The sequence below is a fragment of the Cucurbita pepo genome, chromosome 4 (genome assembly GCF_057944985.1).
Source record: "Cucurbita pepo subsp. pepo isolate OVF chromosome 4, ASM5794498v1, whole genome shotgun sequence".
Classification (NCBI taxonomy): Eukaryota; Viridiplantae; Streptophyta; class Magnoliopsida; order Cucurbitales; family Cucurbitaceae; genus Cucurbita; species Cucurbita pepo.
The window spans coordinates 13,872,599-13,899,693 of record NC_141801.1 but is presented as its reverse complement, the minus strand read 5'-3'; the positions used below and the strand labels follow the sequence as shown (position 1 = coordinate 13,899,693).

General features: G+C 38.5%; 7 protein-coding genes across 10 annotated transcripts; 4 read left to right on the top strand and 3 right to left on the bottom strand.

The window, feature by feature from the left end:
* Nucleotides 1-739: 739 nt before the first annotated feature.
* On the bottom strand, nt 740-5,232 carry LOC111793311 (long chain base biosynthesis protein 2a). The gene is made up of 12 exons (XM_023675146.2): nt 4,962-5,232; nt 4,804-4,869; nt 4,355-4,443; nt 4,091-4,236; nt 3,887-4,011; nt 3,708-3,801; nt 3,446-3,609; nt 3,080-3,241; nt 2,457-2,583; nt 2,180-2,346; nt 1,968-2,075; nt 740-1,109 (listed from the first exon to the last, which is right to left on the bottom strand). The coding sequence occupies exons 1-12, from the start codon at nt 5,085-5,087 to the stop codon at nt 1,014-1,016; spliced, it is 1,470 nt and encodes a 489-aa protein (XP_023530914.1). The 5' UTR covers nt 5,088-5,232; the 3' UTR covers nt 740-1,013.
* Nucleotides 5,233-6,010: 778 nt separating this feature from the next.
* Nucleotides 6,011-7,332, bottom strand: LOC111793832 (NAC domain-containing protein 83). The gene is made up of 2 exons (XM_023675890.2): nt 6,703-7,332; nt 6,011-6,630 (listed from the first exon to the last, which is right to left on the bottom strand). Exons 1-2 carry the CDS (start codon nt 6,881-6,883, stop codon nt 6,101-6,103), a joined length of 711 nt encoding a protein of 236 aa, XP_023531658.2. The 5' UTR covers nt 6,884-7,332; the 3' UTR covers nt 6,011-6,100.
* A 360-nt stretch (nt 7,333-7,692) lies between these two features.
* On the top strand, nt 7,693-10,164 carry APO3 (APO RNA-binding protein (DUF794)). Of its 2 annotated transcripts, none has more exons than XM_023675888.2 (2): nt 7,693-8,190; nt 8,961-10,164. In XM_023675888.2, exons 1-2 carry the CDS (start codon nt 7,796-7,798, stop codon nt 9,829-9,831), a joined length of 1,266 nt encoding a protein of 421 aa, XP_023531656.2. In that variant the 5' UTR covers nt 7,693-7,795; the 3' UTR covers nt 9,832-10,164. The 2 variants fall into 2 exon arrangements, with proteins under 2 accessions (XP_023531656.2, XP_023531657.2); XM_023675889.2 differs by having other exon boundaries at nt 7,695-8,181.
* Nucleotides 10,165-10,621: 457 nt separating this feature from the next.
* On the top strand, nt 10,622-14,922 carry LOC111792354 (uncharacterized). The gene is made up of 8 exons (XM_023673757.2): nt 10,622-10,898; nt 11,188-11,344; nt 11,437-11,592; nt 11,728-11,884; nt 12,405-12,449; nt 13,220-13,385; nt 13,535-13,905; nt 14,163-14,922. The coding sequence occupies exons 1-8, from the start codon at nt 10,707-10,709 to the stop codon at nt 14,479-14,481; spliced, it is 1,563 nt and encodes a 520-aa protein (XP_023529525.2). The 5' UTR covers nt 10,622-10,706; the 3' UTR covers nt 14,482-14,922.
* Nucleotides 14,923-15,401: 479 nt separating this feature from the next.
* On the top strand, nt 15,402-17,324 carry LOC111792208 (mitochondrial import inner membrane translocase subunit TIM8). Its single transcript, XM_023673551.2, has 2 exons — nt 15,402-15,579; nt 16,725-17,324. Exons 1-2 carry the CDS (start codon nt 15,532-15,534, stop codon nt 16,908-16,910), a joined length of 234 nt encoding a protein of 77 aa, XP_023529319.2. The 5' UTR covers nt 15,402-15,531; the 3' UTR covers nt 16,911-17,324.
* A 1,639-nt stretch (nt 17,325-18,963) lies between these two features.
* LOC111794022 (uncharacterized) lies at nt 18,964-22,692 on the top strand. The gene is made up of 12 exons (XM_087123343.1): nt 18,964-19,102; nt 19,179-19,389; nt 19,455-19,616; nt 19,698-19,817; nt 19,885-20,112; nt 20,712-20,779; nt 21,172-21,278; nt 21,350-21,386; nt 21,477-21,687; nt 21,784-21,945; nt 22,027-22,146; nt 22,222-22,692. Exons 1-12 carry the CDS (start codon nt 19,011-19,013, stop codon nt 22,486-22,488), a joined length of 1,785 nt encoding a protein of 594 aa, XP_086979469.1. The 5' UTR covers nt 18,964-19,010; the 3' UTR covers nt 22,489-22,692.
* A 295-nt stretch (nt 22,693-22,987) lies between these two features.
* LOC111794021 (RNA pseudouridine synthase 7) lies at nt 22,988-26,916 on the bottom strand. Of its 3 annotated transcripts, none has more exons than XM_023676124.2 (12): nt 26,759-26,915; nt 26,635-26,678; nt 26,444-26,521; nt 26,217-26,317; nt 25,953-26,040; nt 25,687-25,765; nt 25,462-25,544; nt 24,793-24,858; nt 24,260-24,316; nt 23,725-23,850; nt 23,339-23,577; nt 22,988-23,237 (listed from the first exon to the last, which is right to left on the bottom strand). In XM_023676124.2, exons 1-12 carry the CDS (start codon nt 26,862-26,864, stop codon nt 23,135-23,137), a joined length of 1,170 nt encoding a protein of 389 aa, XP_023531892.2. In that variant the 5' UTR covers nt 26,865-26,915; the 3' UTR covers nt 22,988-23,134. The 3 variants fall into 3 exon arrangements, with proteins under 3 accessions (XP_023531892.2, XP_023531893.1, XP_086979050.1); XM_023676125.2 differs by having other exon boundaries at nt 23,725-23,832; XM_087122924.1 differs by lacking the exon at nt 22,988-23,237 and having other exon boundaries at nt 23,335-23,577; nt 23,725-23,832; nt 26,759-26,916.
* Between the last annotated feature and the right edge of the window lie 179 nt (nt 26,917-27,095).

Below are 27,095 nucleotides of genomic sequence, written 5' to 3'. Positions count from 1 at the left end.
AAAACAACCCAAAATAAACAACCATTTCTTGCCCCATTCTGTGATGTCACTGAACTCCTTCCCCTGCCTCTCGTCTTAGTATACTATAGTCTATGACCTTTCGGAAGATTCTTCGTCTCAAAGTAGTACAACAACTGCATTAGTTATTTCGCCGAGTGTGGTGGCTCATGGGCTTGCCTGCATACCAAACAATGCTGCTAGTCTCCATCTCCCAGAGAGATGAAGAGGTCGAGCTACAATCTATATTAGTTACACTTTGAAGACCAGCAGTAGATTCAGGCCAGTTTTTGGTTTGCTGAAGATCTTAAGCCAATCCCCTTGGTGCAAGGGGATGAGTTTCATTTCCCGAATTCAACTAGTTGGAGTCAGTAGATGTTTGGTTGAGTACATTTTCCCGGCTAAACGATATGCTCACCGAGGAGGACATAACAGAACAACCTTTGGGAGCCTTCCCCCTGCTCTTCTCTGCTCTGCTCTGCATTATGTATTCTAAATATATTAGCAGAGTTCACTCGAAATAGAATGCCACACCATTCTCGTTACTCCCAGATTAACCGATCCTCTTAGTCTCCATTTTATTGGGAACCAATCAAATTCCGTCGATGTTTATTAATAATAAGGTTTCAATCTTATTTTCTTGGAAATAACTACAAAAAGGGAAAAAGGAAAATCAATGATAGTAACCGTACATGAGAGAACATTCAGGAAAAATAATCACAAGAAACAAAAGTCAGAAATCTAAATCATTTGCAATCAGGTAATCTCGTAGCATTGATATACCAAAATTCATGAAGATGGCATGTCACATATGGGGACAAACTTCAAGAGAGACAGATTCGAAAAAATTCCACTATTCACAACCAAGTGGTCTCTACCTTCCCCTCCCCTGCTTGGACAAGTATGTGAGGAGCTGCCTTCACAACAACCTCCTGCTACTAACATTAATCAAACACATAAAAACAATTTCTTCTCGACTCCGTTTCCTTTCTTTTTCCTTTCTTTTTCCTTTCTTTCTAATCTACCTTATGAGGATCTTTTTCGTGCTCCTGCTTCTGGGCCTCCGCGGGGAAGTACTTTATACCAATCAAATCACCAACTCGACTGATAACCTGTCAAACATTGAAAAAAGAAAAAATAATCATAATGAAAGAAAGAAAGAAAGAAACTGCGGTTATCATTTAATTCAACTGACAACACATCAAATCCAAAAAGTCAACAAAATTCTGAAGAATCACTCAACTCTTGAACAAAAAATTTGCCGCCTCAGGATAGTAAAAGATCTAAGAAGCATGATGACTACATCAACATGATTTAAAATTTTCTAGCTTTTCACCTTACAATTCAACCTTAAGGTCATATACTTCCAAAAAGAAAAGTGGGGGGGGGGGGGGGGGGGGGGGGGGGGGGGTGGGGGGTGTTGGTGTTGAGTGCGCGTGTAACAAAAACTAATACCTCTCATACAGTAACCGAAAGGGTGAAATTTATCAAATGGAATCGAAAGAACAATGTTCTCAACCAAGAAACAATGATAATCATAATGAACAAGCAATTCATCAACTGTAGCTTTCATCTACAATTTGGAACTATGATTTAACGAAATATCCGATGAGGCAGCAGCAAACTGTATTAAATAATAGGATAGGCTCTTTTTTGTCACTAGGTCATTTTTTTCTCACTAATTTCCTTCCACAAGATAGTTGTCTTAAATAACTAAAAAACGCTTTATTTTGATGCTTCATTTACTCTTTATTATGACGACACTTTTAAATCAAGTAAATGCCTTTATTTTGCTGCTTCAATTATTCTTTATTATGATGACACTTTTAAATCAGGTAGGCACAAATATTGTAAAGTTCAGCATTTTGTTCAACTGAGACATACAATTTGAATATGAAAAAACGGAAGAAGAATTAACCATGGTAAAAATGGTAAAGTAAAAAATTACAATAACCAAAATAAAGGCTGACCTCTAAGGCTTCAAGGAGGTCATCCTTCGTATGCGATGCAGATATGCAAATGCGAGCCCTTGCCAGAAGAAGAGGTGTAGCTGGAAAAGCAACAGTGACAACCGCAACCTGTCCAACCACAAGCAAAGTAACATCATACTCACCTTTAGAAAACATGGAGAACTTCTACAATGGATAAAACGATCAGGCTGCTAGCCACATCATGTACTTACATTCTGCTTGAGGCATTCCCTAGAGAAGGCAGGAATTTTTGCAGGGTTGTAAAGCATTATAGGCATTACAGGAGAATCATCATCTCCTAGAACTTCAAATCCCATTTTCTGTAGCTCAGACCTAAAAAAGTTACTGTTTTCACGTATCCTAGCAAGTTTCTGAGCACCTGTTTAGTCAGGAAAATGAATAATTTGTTTATAAACCAGAAACCTTTAGTTTAAGGACAACATGAACACACTTTAATATTATGAAGCTATGGACAAAAACTATAATAACCTCTACTAGAACCATCCTCTCCAAGAATAACTTTAATTGAAGAAATGATTTGCTGAGCACTCGGTGGTGATATAGATGTAGCATAAAGGTGAGCAGGACAAGTGTACTTGAGATATTTTATAAGTTCCTGAAATGACAAGGCAAATACTATATTTGATGAATTCATCAATTGAATGCTTTATGCTGCAAAATAAAACTTTAAGAAGTTAATGCAAAAAATAGTTGGAAGAAAAAGCCAAGAACTAAACAAACTGATATGTTAAAAAAGGATTGGTTCCTATCTGACTGCTTGTATACATGAGATAAGCAAACTGGAAAAGATTGCCCGAAGAGAAAAAAGTTCAACAACCTGATATTTCCAATAAGAGGTCTACTAGACAAACTGGCCTACTGAGGAATAACATAGTACAAATGCCAATTAGTTAACTGTAAACTCTGGGTGGCACAAAAATATAGAGGGATAAAAGACCAATTCAGTTGTGATAAACAGTAAGAATTAAAAATATGAAACAAATACTGCTGGAGTCTTCAAGAACTACTTTGTCAACTAATTTTATTTAACAATATTATAGATTCCGCTTGTTTAGTGTTAAAAGTATGTATTTAATAGAAAAAAATTGAACCTTAGATCCTGCAATGTAGCCTCCACATGATCCAAATGATTTTGTAAAAGTTCCCATCATGATATCTACATCAGCTGTGTCCACTCCTAAAAGTTCACAGACACCTCTGCCTGTTTTTCCAACTGCTCCAATGCTGTGAGCCTCATCCAAATAGACATAGGCCTAAAAATAAAAAGCAAAATGAAAAGCTAAAAGCAGATAATGAATATCGTCAATGCTTCGCTATCTTTTTGTTTTTTGTTTTTTGTTTTTTTTTTTTTCATCTCAAGAAGTCATACGGCAATTAAGAATATGTTCTTGGATTAGGGAAATCTTAGTCCAGAGGACAGCATTCATGGTCTGATTGAATAATTCTTGGAAGATTACTTTATATTTTTTGCAAATGGCAACAATTTCTGGGAGTTTGCATATTTCCCCTTCCATGCTGTATATGCCTTCCACTACGACAATTATCTTCTTCCATGGCCTGTGTGACCTAGGTTGTCCATCCGCAATTTGCTCCCTCAGAACTTTATCCAAATGTGATGGAGCTAAAAGTGGGGGAAAGGTGAGTCAAAAAATTAGAGTTGTTACATTGACCAGAAATTACAATTATCGGAAGAAACAATGGAGGTTCTATACCACTTACTATTATGTTGAAAAACACGAACTGTAGCTCCTGAACCCCGAGCACCATTAACTATTGAATTATGATTCAATGAATCGCTAATAATTAGCCCCCCCTGCAGTTGAACAAATGGTCATAGTTTCAAACACGTCTAATTTAACATTCAAGAGGAAAATTTCAATTTGTATCTGTCCGTTTACCTTCCCTATTAGGACTGGGAGAATGGCAGAGTTTGTTGCATAGCCCATACCAAACACTAGAGCAGCCGGCTTTCCAACAAAGTTAGCCACACATACCTCCAACTCTTCATGCAATGAAGTGGTTCCTAAGATCAAAATAGAGAATTAGTACATTCTAGACGCCAGCGTAGAAACATGATGCAAAATTTTATTATTTCCAGTTACCTCCATCAGCACGAGCACTACAGGTGCTTGGAGAGAACCTTTTTAATGATTCAATCACACGAGGTGTGCAATATTCATCCGCAGCGGCAAAACCTAGGTAATTGTACGATCCCAGGTTCAGACACCTTGAGACATTTGTGGTTCGCCTGTATGGTAAATGTATTGAAGAGTTATTGTCAAAATTCCAAAGCATAGCTCGAATCCAATCTAACAAAATGAAAAGAGGCAATGTAGCAGCCCGTAGGGGGTTCATCAGAGACAAACTTCAGCGTCTTGTTATAGTCATTGGAGTAACGCTCAACCACATCAATCCAAGCATCTGGCGCGCTTGCTATAGGTCTTCCAAAACAGTCCTGCTCGAAAAAAAAAAGTACAAGAATATGGATAAAATGAGGCTCCTCGTAATTGATGGAAGCGAAATACGTAAGAATTCTTGAACGTTAACTGGAAATATATCGAGCTATTGGATTGTAGTTGGAATCATGATGAAGGAGGTCCAGTTTTTATAATAAAATATTTGAACTCAAGATGATGAGCAGTAAGTAGAGTAATCAAGATTTCATGCACTGCAGTGCGGCTTAACAAGATTGTTAATAGAAAGAATGTGCGAGAGGGAAAGCGAAGCAGGCAAAATGGACAATTTGAAACTTAAAAAACAAAGAAACAGCAAGAAATGTTATTCCAGAAGGTGAATTAAAAACTGAAATGCATACTTGAATGCGAAGATAAAGGCGACGGATGTAAAAATCCTCGAGTCCTAAGCAGATCGGAGCGTAGCCCTGCGGAAGGAAGAGGAAGAATTAGGGAAGGGATGCGCATTGAGAATAGGAAAAAGAGAAATCAGGGATGGGAGATTGGCGCCGGCGCGGACCTGAAGATTGCTAGAGTTCCACCAATCAAAAATCTTTCTGAAAAAATCGCGGAATTGACCAAAGACGAAGAGGAGACCATAGCTAAAATAGGTGGTCAAGGCGGTCAAGTACGGGATGGTAATCATCTGGACCTACGATTTGCCGGGAATTGTGAAGCTCTTCCTTTGCTTTCGACAGCGCCTCGATCTCCAACCTCACACAGGGCTGCTCTTCAAACTTGGGATTCCTCCTCCTCACCGAACATTCATTTTCTCATTTTAATTTCCAAAAACAAAACATGAATAGCTAATTTATAATTCTTTTTACAATCACGTGGACAACTCCCGCTGGGGACCATTTCTTCCTTGTGCTTCAGGGGCTATTTCGTCTTTTGGCATTTTTTTTACTTTTTTTTTTTTAGAGTTCAACAAAGACGTTTAACTGCCGAAAAGACGAAATAACCCCGGAAGCGCAGTATATGTATAAACGTTTAGGAGAATTGGGGAAAAAGAAAATCAAAACGTTTACCAATTTTTTTAAAGAGACTAATTTTATTCGTTTTACAAAACGTTTACCAATTTTATTCCTCATCTTCCCCAACTTTTTTTGTTTTGCTACTTTACAACTCTTGCTCATTATATCATCATCTCAATTACTTTACAACTCTTATATATATCATATTAATTTATTCTTTTATTACAGTGTATATCTTGTTAAAATTCAAATTTTAATTAGATGTTATTTAACTTCTTGAAGATAAAATATTTTTATTTGACAAAAAAAAAAATATGTTTACAAATTTATTTTAGTTGGGTGTTATTTGTTGATATAAATTAAATATTCAAATAAAGTTATTTGCTATTAAATATCATAATAAGTTGGTTTAATAAAAATGATATTAATACTTGCTAGTTGATATAGGTTTATTTAAATTAGTTATTATTTTTAATATATAATACATGAATAATTAAAGTTGGCTTAATGTTAATGATAAGTTGATTAAAGGGAATGTAAATATGGTTTATGGGCGGATCCATACCTAATCTAATGAATAAATAGGGTAGTTAACTTTTGTTGAAAATAGTTCATTTAAATAGGTAATATCTTAATACAGATTGGAAACAAAAAAGAAGTATGAAATATATATAAATAAATATAATTAAGAAGCAGAAAAATCATCGTCAGAGTTTTGTTGGACAGAGCTGGCGAAGAAAGTGGTGGAAGTACTGGAAGAGGATGAGGTGGTGGAGGGGGCGGGGGAGGCGGAGGCGTTGCCGTCGGAATGGTTCGTAGACATAGAATAATATTGGAGTTGCAGATGATGATTATATCTATTGGATTGGAGTTTCCTCCGAAAGATGCGGCAAATAGCCCACTTGTTCATGTTATTCAATACAGTTGGAGTATGAGTTTGAGGGTGAGTGGCGATGAGGCGATACTGATGCATAACCCACCCCGTCCTACTCCCACCTCTGTTCCTATTATTGGCGTAGAAAACCAGAGTCTTCTTCATCCCCACACTCACGCTCTGACTGCTACTACTGGAGCTTACTATTCTCCTTTCACGCCCTTTGGGTTTGGCCTTCCAGTACCCACTCGGAGTCCACACCCATCTTCCATTCTTCTTTCCTGTTTCTTCCTTGTTGGTGAACAAGTATGTGCACCTCTGTTCCACCTCCCAATCCCCACCTGCATGCATTATTTATCCATCATCACTTTTAAGTCAACACAACGCCCTAAATGCAGTGAAACAAATCTCACCTGGAACCTCCCAAGGATCGAAGTGGCAAACATTGACCTCTGGAATGATGGAAGCAGGCAAGGCGCAGGAGAATACCTTGCATTTTAGATACTCAAACACAAGCTCTTCTTCCGTCGGCTGAAATCGGAACCCAGGAGGCAATCCCCTCAATCCATCTCTCCCAAACTTCAACTTATCCATCAGTACTCAACTCATCACCCAAATCCCACCACATTTATAACCCCATTGCATCAATCCTGCCCTCTCAGTTGAATTTGCCTCCATTTTGTATGGACCGATGAGTGGAAAGATGACACATAAAGCTCCGTGCAGGAAATGAAAGAGCGGCCTTCTTTCGCAAACTTCGTTTATGGGTTTTCAAAAGTTGGGTGGGAAAGAAAGATTGATCATCAAAGCTCTGGATTCTTTATTTTCTGTTCTATTTTAAATTTTCCAGAAAGCAAAAGCAGAAAAAGGAAAGGTTGCTACAAAAGTCGATTTCCAATTGTACTTTTCTTCGCGTTGAAGATGCTGCCTTTTCCTTTCACCCCATTCCGACCGCCGTCTTTCTCTTACGGTTGTTACCGGTTACATTAGGCCCGTTTAGTATCATTTGGGTCTTTCCTAAGCTCACAAATAGACGAAGAGTTTATTGGTTGGGCCTTTCCTAAGCTCCGAAACAGACTTTATTGGTTGGGCCTTTCCTAAGCTCCCAAACAGAGTTTATTGGTTGGGCCTTTCCTAAGCTCCCAAACAGACGAAGAGTTTATTGGTTAGGCCTTTTCTAAGCTCCCAAACAGACGAAGAGTTTATTGGTTGGGCCTTCCTAAGCTCCCAAACAGACGAAGAGTTTATTGGTTGGGCCTTCCTAAGCTCCCAAACAGACGAAGAGTTTATTGGTTGGGCCTTTCCTAAGCTCCCAAACAGACGAAGAGTTTATTGGTTGGGCCTTTCCTAAGCTCCCAAACAGACTAGTGCCCCATTTACGAGTTTATTGGTTGGGCCTTCCTCCTTTTGTCGCCCCATCCTACGAATTTCTCCTTCACTACCTCGTTTCCGGTCCGCTTGGGGTTCGCACTTGCAGTGAGTCACGAATTCGTCCCAAACTCTCGAATGCTGCGACAGACCAGCGCGTTCGTCCAAAGGGGTCCACTTATTCCTCTGAATCAATTTCACCGATCCTTCGAGTTCACCCAGACGGCAGAGAAATTTGAACTTCCTGACGCTCCTGATCCCTCATATGTAGATTTGCCCAGACCCCGTGAGCGGAAGTCCGACAGAAAACCGTTTCCCACTCCTATGAAGCTTTTGATTCGAAGAGCAAAAGAGGAGAGAGAAGCCAGAAATGCGCAGCCTTGTAGGATGCTCGAAGACCCCCCCGACAATGGATTGCTGGTGCCTGATCTTGTCGATGTAGCTCAAAATGTGTACCTAGCTTGGAACTCCCTCCGCTTCGGCATATCAAAACTCTTGGAGGTCATTCCCATTCAAAGATGCAGGTGCCTGTTGTATAATTTCTATCCTTTACGTATTCTCCACTATGTCTGAGTGATCCTTCTTATCCCTTGCCTACCCTGAACTATAATTATATTTGCAAGGACTATTGGGTAACTAGTGGTTAATAGGAGTTGAAAGGACCCCTTGCCTAGAGAACTTTGTTTAGAGGACAGTGAGTTAATATGGTTGTCTGGTTAATTTGGTTTAGAGGACAGTGAGTTTTAATTTGAGGTACCATGTTTGGTTGGAAAGGAAGGCTAAACAACTTTGTTTGTGCTAAGTTCAGCTATTCTCTAGGGTCTGTATTTTACTAGGATGCATATTATCCATTGGGAACTTAACCCTTCACCACACCCACCATTTGAGCTGTTGAAGCAAACTCATAAATTGTGGTATCCCATGTTGGTTAGGAAGGAGAACGAAACACCCTTTATTTATAAGAAGAGTGTGGAAACCTTTCTCTAGCATACGTGTCATGGGGAAGCCTATAAGGGAAAGTCCAAAAAAAAACCTTGAGGGGAAGCCCGGAAGGGAAAGCTGAAAGAGGACAGTATCTGGATGAGCACTGGTTCCGCTGTGTAACTCTAAAAGGCGCGTTTTAAAGCCTTGAGGGGAAGCCTGAAAGGGAAAGCCCAAAAAGGACAATATCTACTAGCGGCGGGCTTGTGCCGTTACATAAATTTATTAAAGTGTGTACCATGTTTTAAGTGCAGTGTTGTAACTTATACAATCTCCCCCATCGTTGTTGGCTAATTAACTTGCTGATGCTTGTTCCCCTTAGGTTTTGCTTCGAGGTTCATATTGGACATGTAGGTCATGAAATTAGAACTTGCACTGGTCCAAAGAGTGGACTTCGAAGTGCTACTCACGTTTGGAGAAAGGGAGGAGCTCAAGACGTGGTCTTTTTCCCCAAGTGTTACCATCTTTATGATCGTGTAGGGAAACCAAGAGTTGGGCACGAGGAGAGGTATGTGATACCAAGGATACCTGCTCTATTGGAGCTTTGCATCCAAGCTGGTGTTGATCTTGAGAAATACCCTTCTAAAAGACGAACAAAACCTGTGTACAGTATTGAAGGGAGAATTGTAGATTTCGAGTCGGTGAAGGAAACGAACGAGGTGAAAACAGGCGTTTCTGAAAAGCCTGATCATGGGATAGAACATGAAGGAGGCAGCAGGTGTTCATTCTCATGGAAAATTAGTAACACATTGGACCAACAACATGAAGAGAACAAGGAGTTAAGGAAGTTAAGCATCATGACACTAAACTCGTGGGTTGAAATGGTATCCGGAGCAAAGAAAATAATGGAAAAGTATAGGGTGCAGACATGTGGATACTGCCCCGAGGTCCAGGTTGGTCCTAAGGGGCATAAGGTGAGAATATGTCGAGCTTCAAAGCATCAGTCTCGCAACGGGTTGCATGCATGGCAGGAGGCAACGATAGACGATATTGTGGGTCCAAATCATGTATGGCATGTCAGAGATTTGAAGGGGCCTCCTTTGGATAACAAGTTGAAAAGATTTTACGGCAAAGTTCCTGCTGTTGTAGAGCTGTGCCTGCAAGCAGGAGCAGCTATTCCAGATCAATATAGGAGCATGCTGAGGCTAGATGTGGTTCCCCCACACCCTGATGAAGTGGATCTCGTTGCTTGACATTGCTCTTATTCGTTGCCTCACATTTAGAAAGGCATTGAATGGCCAACGTGTGGAGTTGGAGACCCGATTTGATGGTTGAACTGCATCGACTTCGTATGGATATCGGGTGGTTTGGTTGTAGCTTGGTATTGGTTACTCTAGTTGGCTGGTGATTTCATGTTTGAGAACCCGTGCGAGACATTCTATGTATGTAGTTCCCAGGACTACACGACTCGCTCAGGACCATGTACTTTAGTGAGATGTGTAACTTTGTTTTTGTCCCGTCAATATTGAAACGTGTAAATATTGAGACAAATTAATATGTAATCTACATTCTAAATTTGTTATTAACCATACTCGTGTTTTGCTTACTAGAATGCACTGTTTTAGCGGAATAAGCAGACTTGGTGCTTTCCTCAGCCGATCAACCAATATCATGTTTATAGCATTATGAATTTGAATTTGTTTGCTTCTTGATGATATCTTCACCTGATTTACTTGCATGCTTGTGAATTAAGCCTTCAGGAGAGATCTCATATAAATTTGGTCTAATAGTTTGGAAAAAAAAGTTACACTTTAGTTAATATTATTTTCAAATTTAGATTTTTGCCTCTATTTTCAATTGCATATTTTAAGGCCGGAGCTCTCTTTTATGTGATTTTATGAAACTAAAGGGAATTATTTAATGTTTTATTTTTCGGAGGCCGAATTTGTAATTTACCATTTTAATTAAATATATATAATCTTGATAAGTTCAATAATCTTTTTAACAAATCCCAACCCCCAATGTTTTAGAACTAAAATAAAAGGGTAGCCGCGGTGTTATAAAGATAAAATTTGGTTCTCTAGGCGGTGGCGGGAAAAGCGTAGGGCGAACAGAAGAGGAAATAGGAATGACCCAGCCTGTGAAGAAACCCAGATTGGAGGAGCTCTGGTGTGCCCACTCGCCTGAAATGGATGCGGCAGAAGCAGATGAATGCAACTACACCGCTGACGAGCAAGAGGCGGCACTGGTGGCTCTAGTCGATCATCGTACTCGTGAAGTCCACCATCTCCAGCAGCGTATTTCCTACTACACTCGTCAGGTTTTTACTTTTCCTTTTCTCTACCTTTCACTATTAATTTTCATATCACATTCCATCTTCGTAGTAATTACACCCGATCCGCAACAATGTCAAGAACGCTAAACACTATCCAACTTTAGTTTGAAATTCTGGACAGGTTCTTTTCTATCTACTATATATCAGAAATGAACGCTGAAATGCTATATTCATTTAATTTTAGTGCACATTGGACAAGCTTTCTTATTAGGTCTTGTGAAATATATTTGAAAAAGAGATTATTAGTTCATATGCATTCGGAAAACTTCTACAGCTAGAGGAAGCAGAGAAGCGGTTACAGGAATCTGAATCTATGTTGGCCCGCTTTCGAGGTCCACGTCATACTTTGCCATCAATAACTTCTCAGGATTGTGGATTCAAATGTGTGAAGGTTGAGCCGAGATCACCCAGTCCTATTCATGCAAATGGGGGTTGTTATATAATCTTCCTAGTTAATTTACACAGCATTTTGCTATTGCTATAATTCCAACTATCTCCGATGTTCTTACTTGAATGCTGTTAGGTTCCGAAGCAAAACGATTTATTAGTTCCAGTCACAGCCCTTCAGTTCTCAATCACTCTAATCTTGCCATTGTGGCTGAACAAGACAAACCTTGTATCCCTTCTTCTACCGGGAGAGTTCTTGAAGATCAAAGTAATAGAAGAAAAAGAAAGTTTGGTAATGCTTCAACCCTCTGTTTAAGTGCTATCCTTTTACAGGCTACTCCATTGGTTTCTGAGGAAGTAGTATGCAACAACACAGATCCTCTCCCTCCCTTTTTTGGGCTCATGACGTTTGTTTTGTCTATGTTAGAGCAAAAAGTTCACAAAGAATTGATTGCATTAGTACGTAGCAGCTCTTCTCCGTTGACCGCCCAATGCAATGCTAGTTATTATTTTTCTAGTCAGCACAAGAGAAAACTGAGAAGCCTTGCTCCATGTCCAATTAATGACCAGCTTTTTGTTACCAGGTATTGTTATATTAGAATGAATATAAATGTAGATGTATCTGAAAGAGTGCAAATGCACATATATAAGATTTGATAGAACCCAAATATATTGAAATATTAAAGATAACTGAATTACAAGATAGTTAAAGTAATTCGAGGTATGCAGACGCTCTCTCTCGAACACTCTCACTCAAGCCTAAACCAACTAAATGAATGCTTACCCTCCTTTCCAACCCACTTTATCTATGACAAATCACCATAATGACTTCTCTAAATAATTACCAATATACTCTTAGTACTTGAATAATATTCCTAATTCCATCCTAATGGCATTCCTATCAACATATTAATTGAATTTTTTTTCTTGTTTTTTAACGAGATACAAACGATAAATGAATGAAAAATATGGTTTTATTTGGGAGGAATTATTTTTTCATGTTATGAAACCTCTGCTTCAAATGCCATATGCATAATGTACAAGATGGTAAGCGTTGGGATTACCAAAGAATCTAACAACTGCTTGATGTTGGGACTTCTGTAGTGCTTTGGATGGAGTGATCAACTTGTGGCAAGTTCAGTCCAAGGGGTACGTCTTGCTCCCCTATTTTCCTACCTGCTTAAACAAATCCAAACTGAATATTGGGACTAATAAAACCTTTGTTTCAATCTTTAAACATTTCAATAAATGCCATTGATGGGACTAATAAAACCTTTGTTTCAATCTTTAAATATGTAAACTCACTTTATTTAACTGCATTTGTTAGTTAGTTGTGGTTATTGAGGTTTTAAGATTCGGCAGAAAGTAATGGCAAAACTGAATCTTTGTTTTCAAAATATAGGCTAAAAACTATTGACTAATTTTATATTAGATAAAAGGTTAAACCGTTGACTATGTCCTTGAGTTCTAAAGAATTGGTTAAATCCGGGAAACTATTATATTGTTGAACGTACTTGTTTGGTTCTCTACGTACTATGGCTAATTTTAATTATGATATTAGTAGTTGAAAGAACAAGGCGGATGGAAATATGCTATAGTTCAATCTTTCTTACCTATCCAAAATGCTTAATGCCAATTCTTTTCTACAATGATATAGTCAATAAATTTAATATGATGGGTTTTAATCTCATTGCTTACAGTTTACTGTGGTTATTGTCAAAAACATTCTTTGGTCTATTTTGTCCTGAAAGAAAGTTTCTCTAGCCGACAACTTCTCTTAGATGTCAATGAAAATATTATTTTGATTACCTAAGCATATTAGTACCGTGGTGCTCCTTTTAGTGGTCTTAGATATGAAGTCCTACATTGGATTCTAAAGTTCGTTTATTGCATCCCACATCACTCATTTCCTTTTCCAGGTCATTTGCCTCTCTTCTTTGTACTACTGATTGTATGTCTCAAAAGCAGAGGAGATGGCCGGAAGATATGGCATGGCATCCAGAGGGAAACAGCCTATTTTCCGTGTACAATGCTGATGGTGGAGACTCTCAAATATCAATCTTGAATTTCAATAGGACTAAAGAGGTAAGTTGCTTCTCATTCTATTTTAAGCATCCTTGGTTCCATGTGATACAATATATTGGTGCTGAAAACTATGCTGTTTCCTCAAAAGAATATTATTTTATAACATTAGAGTTTGAGGCAGTTTTTTCTGTGTTTACATCTATTGACAGAGTGGCTGTGTGACTTTCTTAGAGGACAAGCCTCATGTTAAAGGCACTATCAACAGCATTAGTTTCTTGCCTTGGGAATCTGTCCCGTTCATTACTGGTGGCAGTGACCATGCTGTCACTCTATGGAATATGAAAGATAAAGAGAACACATGGAAACCAGAGCTTTTGCACCGAAACATGCACTCTTCAGCTGTCATGGGTGTCTCTGGGATGCAGATGAAGCAGATCGTACTATCTGCTGGTGCAGACAAGAGAATCCTTGGTTTTGATGTTCAAGCAGGAAGTGTACTCTTCAAGCATCAACTAGAGACTAAATGTATGAGTGTCTTGCCAAATCCATGTGACTTTAACTTGTTCATGGTCCAAACAGGGTGAGAAGTGCCTATTTATTGCTAAAATTCTTAGTTATCATTCTTTGCAACTATCTTCAATGTTTATGAACACACGCATAGCTTCTTTCTCAATGGTTTTTTCTTGCTTATTAAAATGTAAATATGTTACCAATTGAATTTTTTTCCTTTAAAAAAAAAAAAAAACACTTTTATTAGATGCCATAGTGAAATACTTCTCCTGAATGGGACTCAATCCTAAATTAATAAATATGTTCAATGGTGGTTTTATTATGCAGGAGTCCAGAGAAGCAACTTCGGTTATTTGACATTAGATTGGAAAAGAAAGAAGTCCACGGTTTTGGGTGGAAACAAGAAAGCAGTGAATCTCAATCAGCTCTGATAAGTCAGGCATGGTCTCCTGATGGTTTACACCTAACATCTGGTTCGGCAGATCCTGTAATTCATGTTTTTGATATCAGATATAATTCTCACATGCCATCTCGATCAATTAAAGCTCATCAGAAACGTGTCTTCAAAGCTGTTTGGCCCCATTCTCTTCCACTTCTTATTTCCATTTCATCTGACCTGAACATTGGACTGCACAAACTGGCCTAGATATTCCATGTCCAAGTTACTAATGCTACATGCTGTCTGCCGTAAGAGCCCATCTCTAGGTCGCTGGACATCTTTTGCACGTTCTCAAAACAACTTATTAAGAGCTAATTTGGAATCTTGGATGCAGTCAACTAAGGACAGAAGCAAGAAAATGTACATGAGTTAGTTGTCTGCAGGCATGCAGTGCATAGTCATCTGGTTGTGATGACATTAAAATCTGAAGACAAACCTTGAAGACCTGAACAAGTTGCTGGTTGCGACTCAGGTAGCTTAGTGGGATACATGTAATTTATTGATCTTGTTGCCCTACATTCATTTTATACGAACTGCTCAAAGACAAATGTTTCATTTTTGTTAGAGGACTTCCGAGTACTTGAACTAATCATGTTATTGTCTACTTTGAGCATAAGTTCTCATGGCTAATGTGTGTACTCCCTTATACTTATAAACCCATGATTCTCCCCTCGACATGGTTTTGATACCACGTTAAGAATCACCATCCTCCACAATGGTATGATGTTATTCACTTTGAGCATAAGTTCTTAACTAGTCTAATGTGTCATTCTTTTAATTAGTCAATGCGGGACTTCATCTCAACAATCTTCTAACACTATTTTCATGATTTTTTATGAGATGGAAGGGGGCAAATAATGAGTTGACATTCTGTTATTTATAAACTTTTATTAAGGAGAACGAAAATATGAAATCTTCAACAGGAAAAGTATGAACTCAGTCAAAGGTAACAATGAACTCAGTCAAAGGTAACAAAAAAAGTATCATATTTTTAACAATTTAGGAGCTCAATCAAGGCTGACTGAAACCAATCAAGAAAGCCGACGTAGGCCCATTAGGCCTGTCTTTGAAACGGACTACAGCCCAATTGAGGTTTGTTAGGCCTGGCTTTTGTCGCCCATCACGAAGGCAGACTCGCCGTTTTCCTCCCACTTTCTCCTTTCCTGGGCGTTAGGGTTTTGCAGTCAGCACGGCTGGGAGCATTCGCGGGCTTCACAGACTGAATCGTTTGGCGGCCTTCAACCTTCCTAAGTTGCCATGGATTCCTCGTCTCTTAACTCCCCAGAGTTGATGAATTTTATCAATGTGAGTTCCTTATCGCCTTCTTTTAATTGTCACTTCTACGTTCTGATTCGTGTGGGATCGAACCATAAAAAAGACTGCAACTCTTGATCTCTAATTGTTTCTCGTCTTTGAACTCAATATCATATACATATCTATGATATGAAATCCGAGCATAGAGAATTTCTGATTTTCTTTTGACATGAATATGCTATTTGGTTGCTTTTTTTATTGTCTCTATATACATCCCCTGTTTACTTTGTAGAATGTGCGAGGGTGGTGAAAATGATATCAGTTAAGACTGTTTCTTTGCTTTCTAATTTATAGGGGAGTGACAGCTCTGATATGTATTCATGATCCATTTAGTGTCAAATTGATTGTAATACTTTTGCAAGAAACTGTTACGTAACTGCAATGAACAGAGTGCTTGAAACAGAGGTTCATATTGACCCGGTTAAATGACAAGCATTAACCTCTTGAAAGTAGCCTGTTATATTTTCAGATTTTAGTTAGATTCACTGAGCCTAGGAGAAACATATTTTGATTATATTTTATATCAAAGAGTTTGAACTCTCTAGGTTGTAGAAGCAACTTCTTAATTTCCTTCAAGACGAGCTTTGGGGGTGTAATTTGGTCTGAAGACTTCAGAGATGCCCACTTGATGATTGTACTACTTTGTGGAATATGAATGTATCCTAATCTTGGAACGATACATGGCGCTGAGTTGTTAATATGGGTTTTCTAGGAAACAGAAAGAAACATTTTCCGTACAAATATATTCAATATGTACAACCACCATGCAAGTTATAATAGGCTATAGAGTTCCTTGGGTTCATATCACTTAAAAGATCTGAGTTTGTCTGAATTTGAGGTTACAGTCATGTTTCTTTTTAAAGTATGATTTAAGTTTGCATAATATCTTCAATTTGATAATTTTCATAATTGAATGCCATTGACATTGTGTTTTTATTGGTTTAACATTCCATGGGGGCAATTTGTTGACTCCGAAATCTGTGTTGCCTGCCCTTAAACTGCACAACCTCCAGCGTTTTCATTTCTGGATTTGACCCCTCCCTTCGAGAGTGTAGATAGCAGGATGCTTTGTTGTTGACTTCTATTTGTCAAAATTTAATGCTATTGGTAAAGTATTTGGTCATTTTGATTAACAGGAAGAGAAGCAAAGAGCCATGGTTGCGGAGATGGTGGCTAAGCTTACCAATGTGTGTTGGGACAAGTGTATCACTGGTACGCCTGGGAGTAAGTTCAGCTCCAGTGAATCTAACTGTCTATCTAACTGTGCACAACGCTATATGGATATGAGCATCATCATTATGAAACGATTCCAAAACAGTTAATGGATCTCAACGGGAGGAAGATGTTCCGGTTACAAGACAAACATATTTTCTTGGATCTATTGTTCAATTTAAACCAAAAGAAAAAGGGTCTAGACTTGTGGAAATATTGTTCCTTTTTTAGAGTTGATGCATTGCCCAAATCAGATTATCTTACATCTTGATAAGAAAATTACCGAATTAAAAATTGTGTAGCCCATTGTAGTTTTTGATATGTAGGTGTTGTTGAGTTTATGCTTTCGATGTCAACTAGCTGCGTCCCTGAAATTCCAAGAGGAAGTGCTCGATGTGGAGCACTGCCTCTAAGTTTGGATGAAACGAAAAGGTAGGCATTCCATGTAATTGGTTGCAAGTACCGAACTTTGAATAATTGGATGTAATGTCATAGTTGCACAATGTGAATCATTTTAACACCTAGATTCTGCTTCTGCTTCTGCTTCCAGCCTGGCTCTATCCTCTTTTAAGTTTCAACCATCTTTAGCTCTCGTAAATGTTGACTTATGCTTATTGAAGGAAGGTCCGTCGGTGGAGCATGTTTTAATTAATGCACGTTTTTATGCAAATTCTATCAGTGTAGTTATTTATGTATTTAGAACATTACGTCGTTAATTTTCTTTGCCTTAAAGGTCATCCTTGTAGGCCTTTCACTTTGTTTCCTATTTACCCAATGCCCCACTATATCAGCTTCCAATTGATCTGATGATAACAGACTGGATTTTGATTAGTAGGAGACCAACCACGACGGGGGCTTAACAATAAAAAGGGGAAAGGGCTAGAAAAGGGCAGCGGTGAATATCAAGTAATAAAGAGATAGCGCTTAGATTTGCAGAGCTTAAAGGAATTGCGAATGGTGGAGTTCCTTGCAAGAGAATATCTGCCATTTTGAGGCTCTTGTGTCTAACATGCTAAATGGTTCGTCTTTTATCTAATCACACACGCAACTCGATTATATCCATTTTTGTGTTCATACACCAACAATTAATAACCTTTTATTATCAGTATATATACATAAAGGTTAGTGGTATGGAACTTAATGATCCGAACATCCTAGACTATACTACCCAACCCAAATTATAAGAGATGAGTTGGGTTGAATATTTTAAAACTCGAAAAATTTAATTCGATTGGTAAGTAGGAACTTTTTTGGTTGAACTGACCGACCCTAAATATAGGGTTCACACTCCAAACCAACTCATATTAAGAATATTTGTTGTAATAGATGTTAGACTTGTGTATATTTAATATTTAAATTTTATGATATTTTAGCTATTACTTTAACATGTATGGTTGGTAAATATGATTTTTTTTAAATAACTAAAAAAAATGAATATCCTATTCATTGATTCCACACAATTCAATTCGAAAATAGACGAAAATGGAAAGTTGGGTTGTGTTGGATTGTAAATTCGGGTCAAGTCCAACCTAACCTTAAAAGTTAGATTTCAACCAAGTGATTATTTGATTGGTGTTAAGTGAAAGAGGAAGTGATTATTTGATTGGTGTCAAGTGAATGAAGTTCATCTTTATAGATTCGAATCCGGAGACAAAAGAAATAGTAAACCTTATCTGTTGAGCGTAATGGTTCCTGAACCATACACCTGCCAGAGCAGACTAATCAAAACCTCCACAACTTTATAATATCTCTTAAAGAAATATTTTGGGGCAATACATATAAGCTTGGTGCGGGTTCAATACATATAAGCTCTCATCAGTGTACATGGCGACACCTTGCACACACAGCAGCCTTTGAATTCCCTGTGTCACGCATATGAGTTCCTAAAGCGCAATAACTGCATTTATTAATAACAATATCGTACGGCTCTTCACCCCTCTTGTGTGTCTTTCAGGTCAAGGGACCTTCTTCTTTTGTAGTTGTGGAATTATACACACACATAAAAGGTTGGGGAAGCCGAAGCCCGAAGTGGGGTTTGGGTTGGAAGGCTTTAACGCCAAGGATATCATAAAAATGTAGCCTTTGATTCCCATTTCTCAAGTTAATAAAGTAATCCATTGTAGTTAATTAGCACTATAAATATGAGCCCTCCCCCCCCCCCCCCCCCCCCATCTTCATCTGCACCAATTTAAAGCAATAGAAATAGCATAATGGCTCTTAATTTTATCAACCACAACCCTTGGATCTTTGCGTTTGGTCTTCTGGGTAACATTTTCTCGTTCATCGTGTTTCTGGCCCCAGTGTAAGTAGCAGCCTATATCTGCATATGTATATGAATATTTTTGCGTATTGAGAAGAGTACTGTGGTGGTGTTACAGGCCTACATTCATAAGGGTGTGTAGAAAGAAATCAACGGAAGGATTTCAGTCAGTTCCGTACGTGGTTGCTTTGTTCAGCGCAATGCTACTTATCTATTACTCCACGCTGAATGCGGACGAGTTGTTTCTGATGACTATCAATTCCGTGGGCTGTTTCATTGAGACCATTTACATCGCTTTGTACATTGCGTATGCTCCCAAGAAGGCTCGGGTATGTGTGTGCTTAATTAATTCATTCAATTTTGATTTGTATTGATTCCAATCAAATAATGGCAGATATTCACTGTGAGGTTCTTTCTTCTGTTGGACGTGGTTGGGTTTTGCTTGATTCTGTTGGTGACCCAATTTGTGGTGAAGCGGCCTTACAGAGCCCGCGTGATTGGGTTCGTTTGTGGAGGCCTCTCTGTCAGTGTTTTTGCAGCTCCTCTCAGCATCATGGTATGCCTATGCTCTGCTGCATCGTCATCGTCTTTAAATAAATAATATTACGTTAATGATGATATGTTTGTTTGTCTGTAGCGGACGGTGATACGTACAAAGAGCGTGGAGTTCATGCCGTTTTCGCTATCACTTTTCCTCACACTCAGCGCCGTTATGTGGCTCTTCTATGGGTTACTCCTCAAGGATCTGTTTGTTGCGGTAATAATAATAATTGATATTGATATTATGTTGTGGTTGAAGTAATTAATGAACGGTGATGATGCAGCTTCCAAACACACTGGGATTCACGTTCGGGATGGCTCAGATGATTCTGTACGCCATCTACAGGAACGCAAAGCCAGCTGCTGAGCTCGAACTCCCACAGCACAAAGCCACCACGGTGGAAGTGGAAGCGGAAGCTAGTTTGGATACTCCTGAACAGCGCCATCATGAGAAATATTGCATGGACTTGGAGACACAAGCAGCCCCAGCGGCACCCATGCTCAATTCTGCGGCTTGACACTATCTTATTTTAATTCACAAATTTCGTCCAAACCTTTTCTCTTATGCTTAATTGCTTTTCCCTAATCTTTCTCTCCTTCTATATGTAATGTAATCAAATCCATTTCAGAATTAAATGTTGCACTAATGTTGTACGTGATGTAATCAAATCCATTTCATAATTAAAGGTTACACTAATGTTGTACGTGATACAATTTTGTGGGTATATTATAAATATATAATCATAACGGCCCACACCACTAGCTAGTAGATATTGTTGTCCTCTTTGAACTTTCTATAGGAGGGAGTTAGGAGAAGGTTTCCTTATATTGTTTTGTTCTACTCCCCAACATACCAAAGTGGGACATCACAAATACTATAATTAATAATCACAAATACTCTAATTAATAATGGACTGAGGCGACATATAGAATGGGGTACCGAAGCAATCCTTTTTCCAAAATAATTAGCGAAAAAAGGGAAATTTAGTATCAAACATACATTTAATTAATTTTTGTTGTTTTAATTGAAAGAAATGGCCGTATTCCTTGAACCAATTAATAAAGAAGACGCATTTGGGGTTAAATGATCTTCCAAACATCGTGTGTAAAGAATTTGGCAATAATCTTTGTTCTGGAATGGTTACTGCAAACACCCATTATTTGGGCACCTAATGTCCGGTAATCCTCGCTTTCATGAAGCTAAATAAAATTAAAAAAAAAAAAAAAAAACATAAATTAGTAGAAGGGAAAGTGAAAGTGAAAGTGAAAGACGACGACGATGGTAGAGATCATGGTGTGTATGATGGGGTTAGGCATTATGTGGTATTACACATCAGAATGTGCGTGGGACAAGATTCTGTGTGGAACCAAAGATTCGATCCCGCCCAACTTGTTCTTATATCCTTTGGACTAAAAGGAAAGAGTGGCGAGTTTAGAAACACAACACACTGCCGTGTGGGATATTATGATATGGACTTAGTTCCCCAAACCAAGTATGAGTTGGAGGCCTTAAAACCACTTCGTGGGTGACACATCAGAAACAAATAACCTTTTTTGCACTATAAATAAAGCCCTCTCTTCCGCCCATTATTCTCAGTGCACTCTCATACCCTTCAGCGCACCAACACAGCAATGCCCATTAGTTCCCAAGCTCTGGTTTTTGTCTTTGGCCTTTTAGGTACAATCCCTATTTACATTCATTTTATGTTCTTATCATACGCTCATTCTTCATATTCTTGTGTGTTTCAGGCAATGTCATCTCCTTTATGGTCTTCCTAGCTCCACTGTAAGCACACCACTTACTGAGTTCATTATTGCTCCGCCGGAGTGGAGGGTTTACAATTGTTCAATTATAATAATATTATGCACTTTGCAGGCCAACATTTTACAAGATATACAAGAAGAAGTCGGCGGAAGGGTACCAGTCCTTGCCTTACGTGGTTGCACTGGTCAGTGCCATGCTTTGGATTTACTATGCTCTTCTCAAAACCAACGCCACCTTTCTTATTACCATCAACTCCTTTGGCTGTCTCATTGAGACCCTTTACATCTTCCTCTTTATATTTTACGCTCCAACAAAGTTAAGGGTAAGTGTGTATATATATATATATATATATATATATATATATAAAACACATTTTCATTTATAATTGGAGTTATCAGATATGAATTCTTGCGTTCAGTTCCAAACGGCGAGGCTGCTAGTGCTGTTGAATGTGTTGGGGTTCGGGGTGATGCTGGCTTTGACTCTTGTGTTAGCCAAAGGAGAGAGGCGTCTTAAAGTTCTTGGGTGGATATGTTTGGTGTTTAATCTCACCGTCTTTGCTGCACCCCTTTTCATCATGGTAATTAATACACATAAATTTGTATATATATACATATATTATACAAAGTTGATGCATTGATTAAAATGAGTATGCATGCAGGGGAAAGTGATAAAGACCAAGAGCGTGGAGTACATGCCGTTCGCGCTATCATTCTTTCTCACTCTGAATGCAGTGATGTGGTTCTTTTATGGCCTTCTTCTCAAAGACTATTACATAGCGGTAAGAATCACAATTTTATGGAACACAAAAAATTAAAGAAGGTTAGTAATAATAATATTGATTTGGATGAAGCAGCTACCGAACGTGGTCGGGTTCGTGTTCGGTATAATTCAGATGATCCTGTTCATGATATTCAAGAATGCGAAGAAAAGCATCCCAATAAAAGAAGAGCCAAAGCCACAGCTTCACCAACTGTCAGAACAAGTAATGGACGTCGTAAAACTTGGGACTATGGTTTGCACTGAACTAAGAAGCCCCGTCGCCGTTCTTCAGCCAAACATGGAGGTGGTGGTGGAAGCCGTCATCGACAATATCCAAAACAAGCAACAGCTAATTAAATAACTAGCTACTAGTGTGTACTCTGAATTGTTTGTGGTTTTGGAAGGCTAAGTAGTGAGTTAGTTTTTGCTTAATCAGTATAATTAGTGTAGTAAACAATATCGTCGCGTCGGTGGCAGTAAGCCACAAGAGCGAGCTTTGATTAAGCCCGATGATGTTGTTTGTAATCATATCTCTAACTTATATATATTTCTCTTTGACCACGCACTCCTCCGAATCTTTCACCATAATTAATTCTTTCATTCCAAAATATAACACCCACTTCGAAAAGATGCAACAAACATGGCCAATGGAGCATTGCGTATAATAATACAAAAGTAGTGGGGTGACTCGGATGGAGGCAATGTGGGGCAAGTGGTAGGAGAGCTTGTTGAAGTTATTATGTTACAAGGGGTTGGTGGTACTGTAAACGTACATGCGTCGGTGTACTTGGAATCATTTTTGGAATCGCATGGCGTGGCATGCCCAGTTGTAGCAGCTCACACTCACTTATCCCTCCAAATTCCACATAATTTCTCCCACTTCATTTTCATCATTTTCATAATAAACACAAATATCCCAAAAACTGGGTCCTCTACGAAGAATAATATTCATACCCACATCCAGCCTTCTCAAACTTGAATCCAAAAATACACTTTTCATACGAAGTCTATTTAAGTGAAGCCCATTCTGGATATGGGCATTCGTAGATCCATCCTGGTCCGGAGTACCGAACGCAATGCAGCCACAATCCCTCTTCTTCTCCGTCATATCTGCACATAACGAAGCACGTTCAAAGCGACACTCATGGACATCGTTGCATTTTCAGTGGAATCAAACCAGAAAATCTTCCCGTGGAATAAAAGTTTCTCACCCTTTTGGAGCCAAATTTGGACAGTTTGTGCACATGGGGTCAATGCTAAAATCTTCACTTGAGTTTTCTTTGCGTGCACTAACACAATCTTCTTCAATATCATGTGCTGTAGAACACGCAGATATCGCAGCAGCTCTATCTGCAGTTGTTTTTTCCACGGAGCGACCAGAAGCTACTTTTGTAAGGTACAGTGCATCGTTGGCAATAGGATACCCTGTGTACTGCAAATGCACACGGATCTGCATTGCAGGTATACCACAACACACCGATTTAACATAAGAAAGGAGAGGAAGCAAACATACATGGATCATTCAAACGTACGAAATATCATTAAGGGGAGGTCTCATGCAAAAGAGGGTGGACAATATTCCAAACATTACACTTACTTGATGAGTTCGTCCAGTGACCGGTTCACATAAAACAATGCTATGGACTCCATCGGAACTGATGCAAGTAAACTTTGTTTGAGCGGCCTTCCCCTTTGCCATAGTATCCTTGCAAGAATCAACCATCTGTTGTGTCAATACTAAAGTCAGACAAATACGCTTCCACTCAAGAGGACGACACTAGGAGCCAAAGGAGTAACAGATCTCTCACAAACTTTATCAATGATAATATAATGGTTATGGAATAAACCTGTTTTAGACCTATAACAATAGCCGTACTGTTCTGTTTTAGGAAAACAGAACAATACAATGCTAATTAAACTCCATCTTTTTAATTTCTTTATTATACGTAGGGAGTTCAAACCAATTCAACTATAAGACAACCGTTAACTTGTGTGCATTTTGACTGTTCTTATAGGACAACCGTTTGACCCTACCACATTTGACTGTCAACAAGGTACATTCCCTTATGATCCACTTCCTCTTTTTAAGTAACTGTAGTCCATATGGACAAGTGTAGAAAATGAAGCCTCACCTCCGCTGTGCTCCTTCCCTCTCGAGCATTGTAGTTTATGTGAACATCGACCACTTGCTGAAATCAAATCCAGGATAAAGTGAAGCAGATAATCAGATAGATGCCTAATAGAAATAGAATATCAATATTATGAGGTGATTTCACCAAATATAAAAACACACCACAGTTCTCCAGATAACTGGGTATTATGCTTGAGACTGAACAAAGAATTTGATACACATTTATACTCCTTTAGTGTCAAAAGAACTGAGTGTTCGATCTCATACTCTTCTAACAACACCACATGCCTATAATGAGCACAGACGACAAGCCAAAACTCACGCACATGTCCACAGCAAACCAGGACAAGACAATCAGAGCTCCATTTCGGAGGGAGTATATGAATTGCCCTTTATCAAAAGGATTTCTTCTAGATTGTTACAAGAAGAATCTAAAAATAACCCTTTAATCTAGTCATAATTGAAGGAACAGTTTGATAAATAATTGAAGACAGAAGAGAAAAACATGACTTGACTAAAATAAAGAAGAAATACCTCTTCTTCTGGAAACATACCCACTACCCTTGCAATATACTGTTTCTTCACCAGCCCAGACTCAATCTGCAGAAAGCAAGCATTCCTATTAAGTGAGTTTCATCAGTTCCTAGTTTGTACATGTGCAGAAAAGAACGAGAAATCAATGAAAATTTGAATTTAACTATTTACAGTGTACAGGACAAGACTATTAACGAGAAACACTCGCAGTGCAAGTGGATTTTTTTTTTTTTTCCCTTCAAAATTGCTTCTTCAGTTTATATTGTCTTCAGTTTCCAAATTTTTATGAGTTACACTTTTTTTGTTTTCCTTACATTTGTCTTATTAAAATACCAAATTATCCCCTAATTATTCATATTTTAAATATTTTTTATAAACTAAACATTAATTATTTGTATATCTTGTAAGTCATAATCTAGAAATCTCAAGAACTTTGTCTTAGGCAGAATATCTGTGTTGGACATGGTAGTCGGAACATGCTCTGGACACATGTCCACACATTGAAAACCATTATGTGACAGTTAGAAGTTGTCTACCGAAGAAAAGCCACTGTACAAGTTTGATTAAAAAATTTTAGAAGACTGCACGACATAAAAATTCCATGAAAATGAATTCCCTTTTCATTAACTACATATTGTTAAAGAAGAAATTCTTAAGAATAAGGTATACCTGTTGTCTGAAAAGATCAGCTTTCGATGCATTTCTAGCAATGATAAGAAGTCCTGAGACAAGACGGTCTAGTCGATGTATAGCTGACATGATTATGTCAAGGGAAGAAGAGGGTTACCCTTCAAACCGGTGGATAAAGTATGCTAACCGAGTTTATTCGTTATCAATTTAACAGAACTAAGCCAAGAGCATAATAGCTACAAGAAGGAAATGGAAGTTGGATACGAAATAGAGGTGCCAAACCATGCTCTGCCTGAAGTATGCCAACAACGGTGTTCTTCCTATATTGACCACATGGATGAACCTATATTACATTAGATATTGCTAATTAAATATAAACATAAGTGACGGGAAATCTACTTAAAAGAAAAACAAACAGTGGCAGACAAGAGGAATGTGTACACTAAAACTCAAAAGTTTACAGGGCATGTATTGCAGAGCTTGCAATACTAATGACATCATATGAAATTCATACTACCAATCTGACTCACTGGAACAGACGCAGGCTTGTAAACCGTCAGCACATCTGCTTCTTCTTTGAGAATTTTCACCTCCAAAGCCATTACAGGCGGTTCATGCCTATAGCCCTTGTGAAATCAATTACAAGCTTGAAAACTCTATAATGCAGCTTTGAGTAAAGAAAATTAAGACAGAAAAATGTAAATTAAAGAGAATCATAGCCACGTAGTTTATACCAACCGTGAACCATAAGCCTTTAAAATACTACCAGAAACTACAACGTGGAGAACATATACCTGTGCAGGAAATGGCTTATCTTTTGAGATGTTTTAACTATATATGATGTAGGCACCATCTCCCCATCGACTTGTATGCGACCACATTTGACTGCATCAATCTGAGAAACAAAGTTCCACACAGTAAGGCATGAAAACAAGGAAAAATCTATATTTTGATTCAAACAATACAATAACTGACAAAAGCTGAGACCAAATGATCACATTAAACAAGAAAAAGACCATACATAGTACTCGTATGGTCGGCCTTTAAACTCTTCAGTAAACAAGTCGACAATGGATTTGCCGGCCCATCGATTCTTAACCTGCAAATTGTAGATATAAAGTTCCAATTACGAGTTTGAAATTAGATTGAATAGTCGCACATTTGTGACAGTTTAAACTGAAAAACAAGAAAGGAAACCCATAAGGCACTTACATGGGCAATGAACTCGAAGTAGTAAGGTCTAACGTGCCGCCTCCCTAAGCAAAGAACTCTGTTTAATCCAATCTGGAAACTAAAACGAAAAGAAAATCCCCAAAAGAGGGCTTTTAGTTTGTACCATTGTGAAATATGTAATCGCATCGTTGAGGGGCATTGGCTGGGGTTTGCCATACGATCTCTCCTTCTCCCATGCCCTCTTCTCCCCTTTTCCTTTTGCTCGTCATTTTGCTGCTTTAGGCGGCTTTACGGAGGTCATATCGACGGTATGACGGTATTGGCTTTTGGATGAGCCCGCCAAATAGTCAACAGTGTGGATGACCGACTAAAACGTCACCGTTTAATTCCATAAGCCAACCGAACCGAACCGAACCGGAGAAAGCGCCAGTGGTGCGGTGTGGTGTGGCGTCGTGACGTGACATAAAGTCAAGAAGACCGCATCGATTTCGAATCGGTCT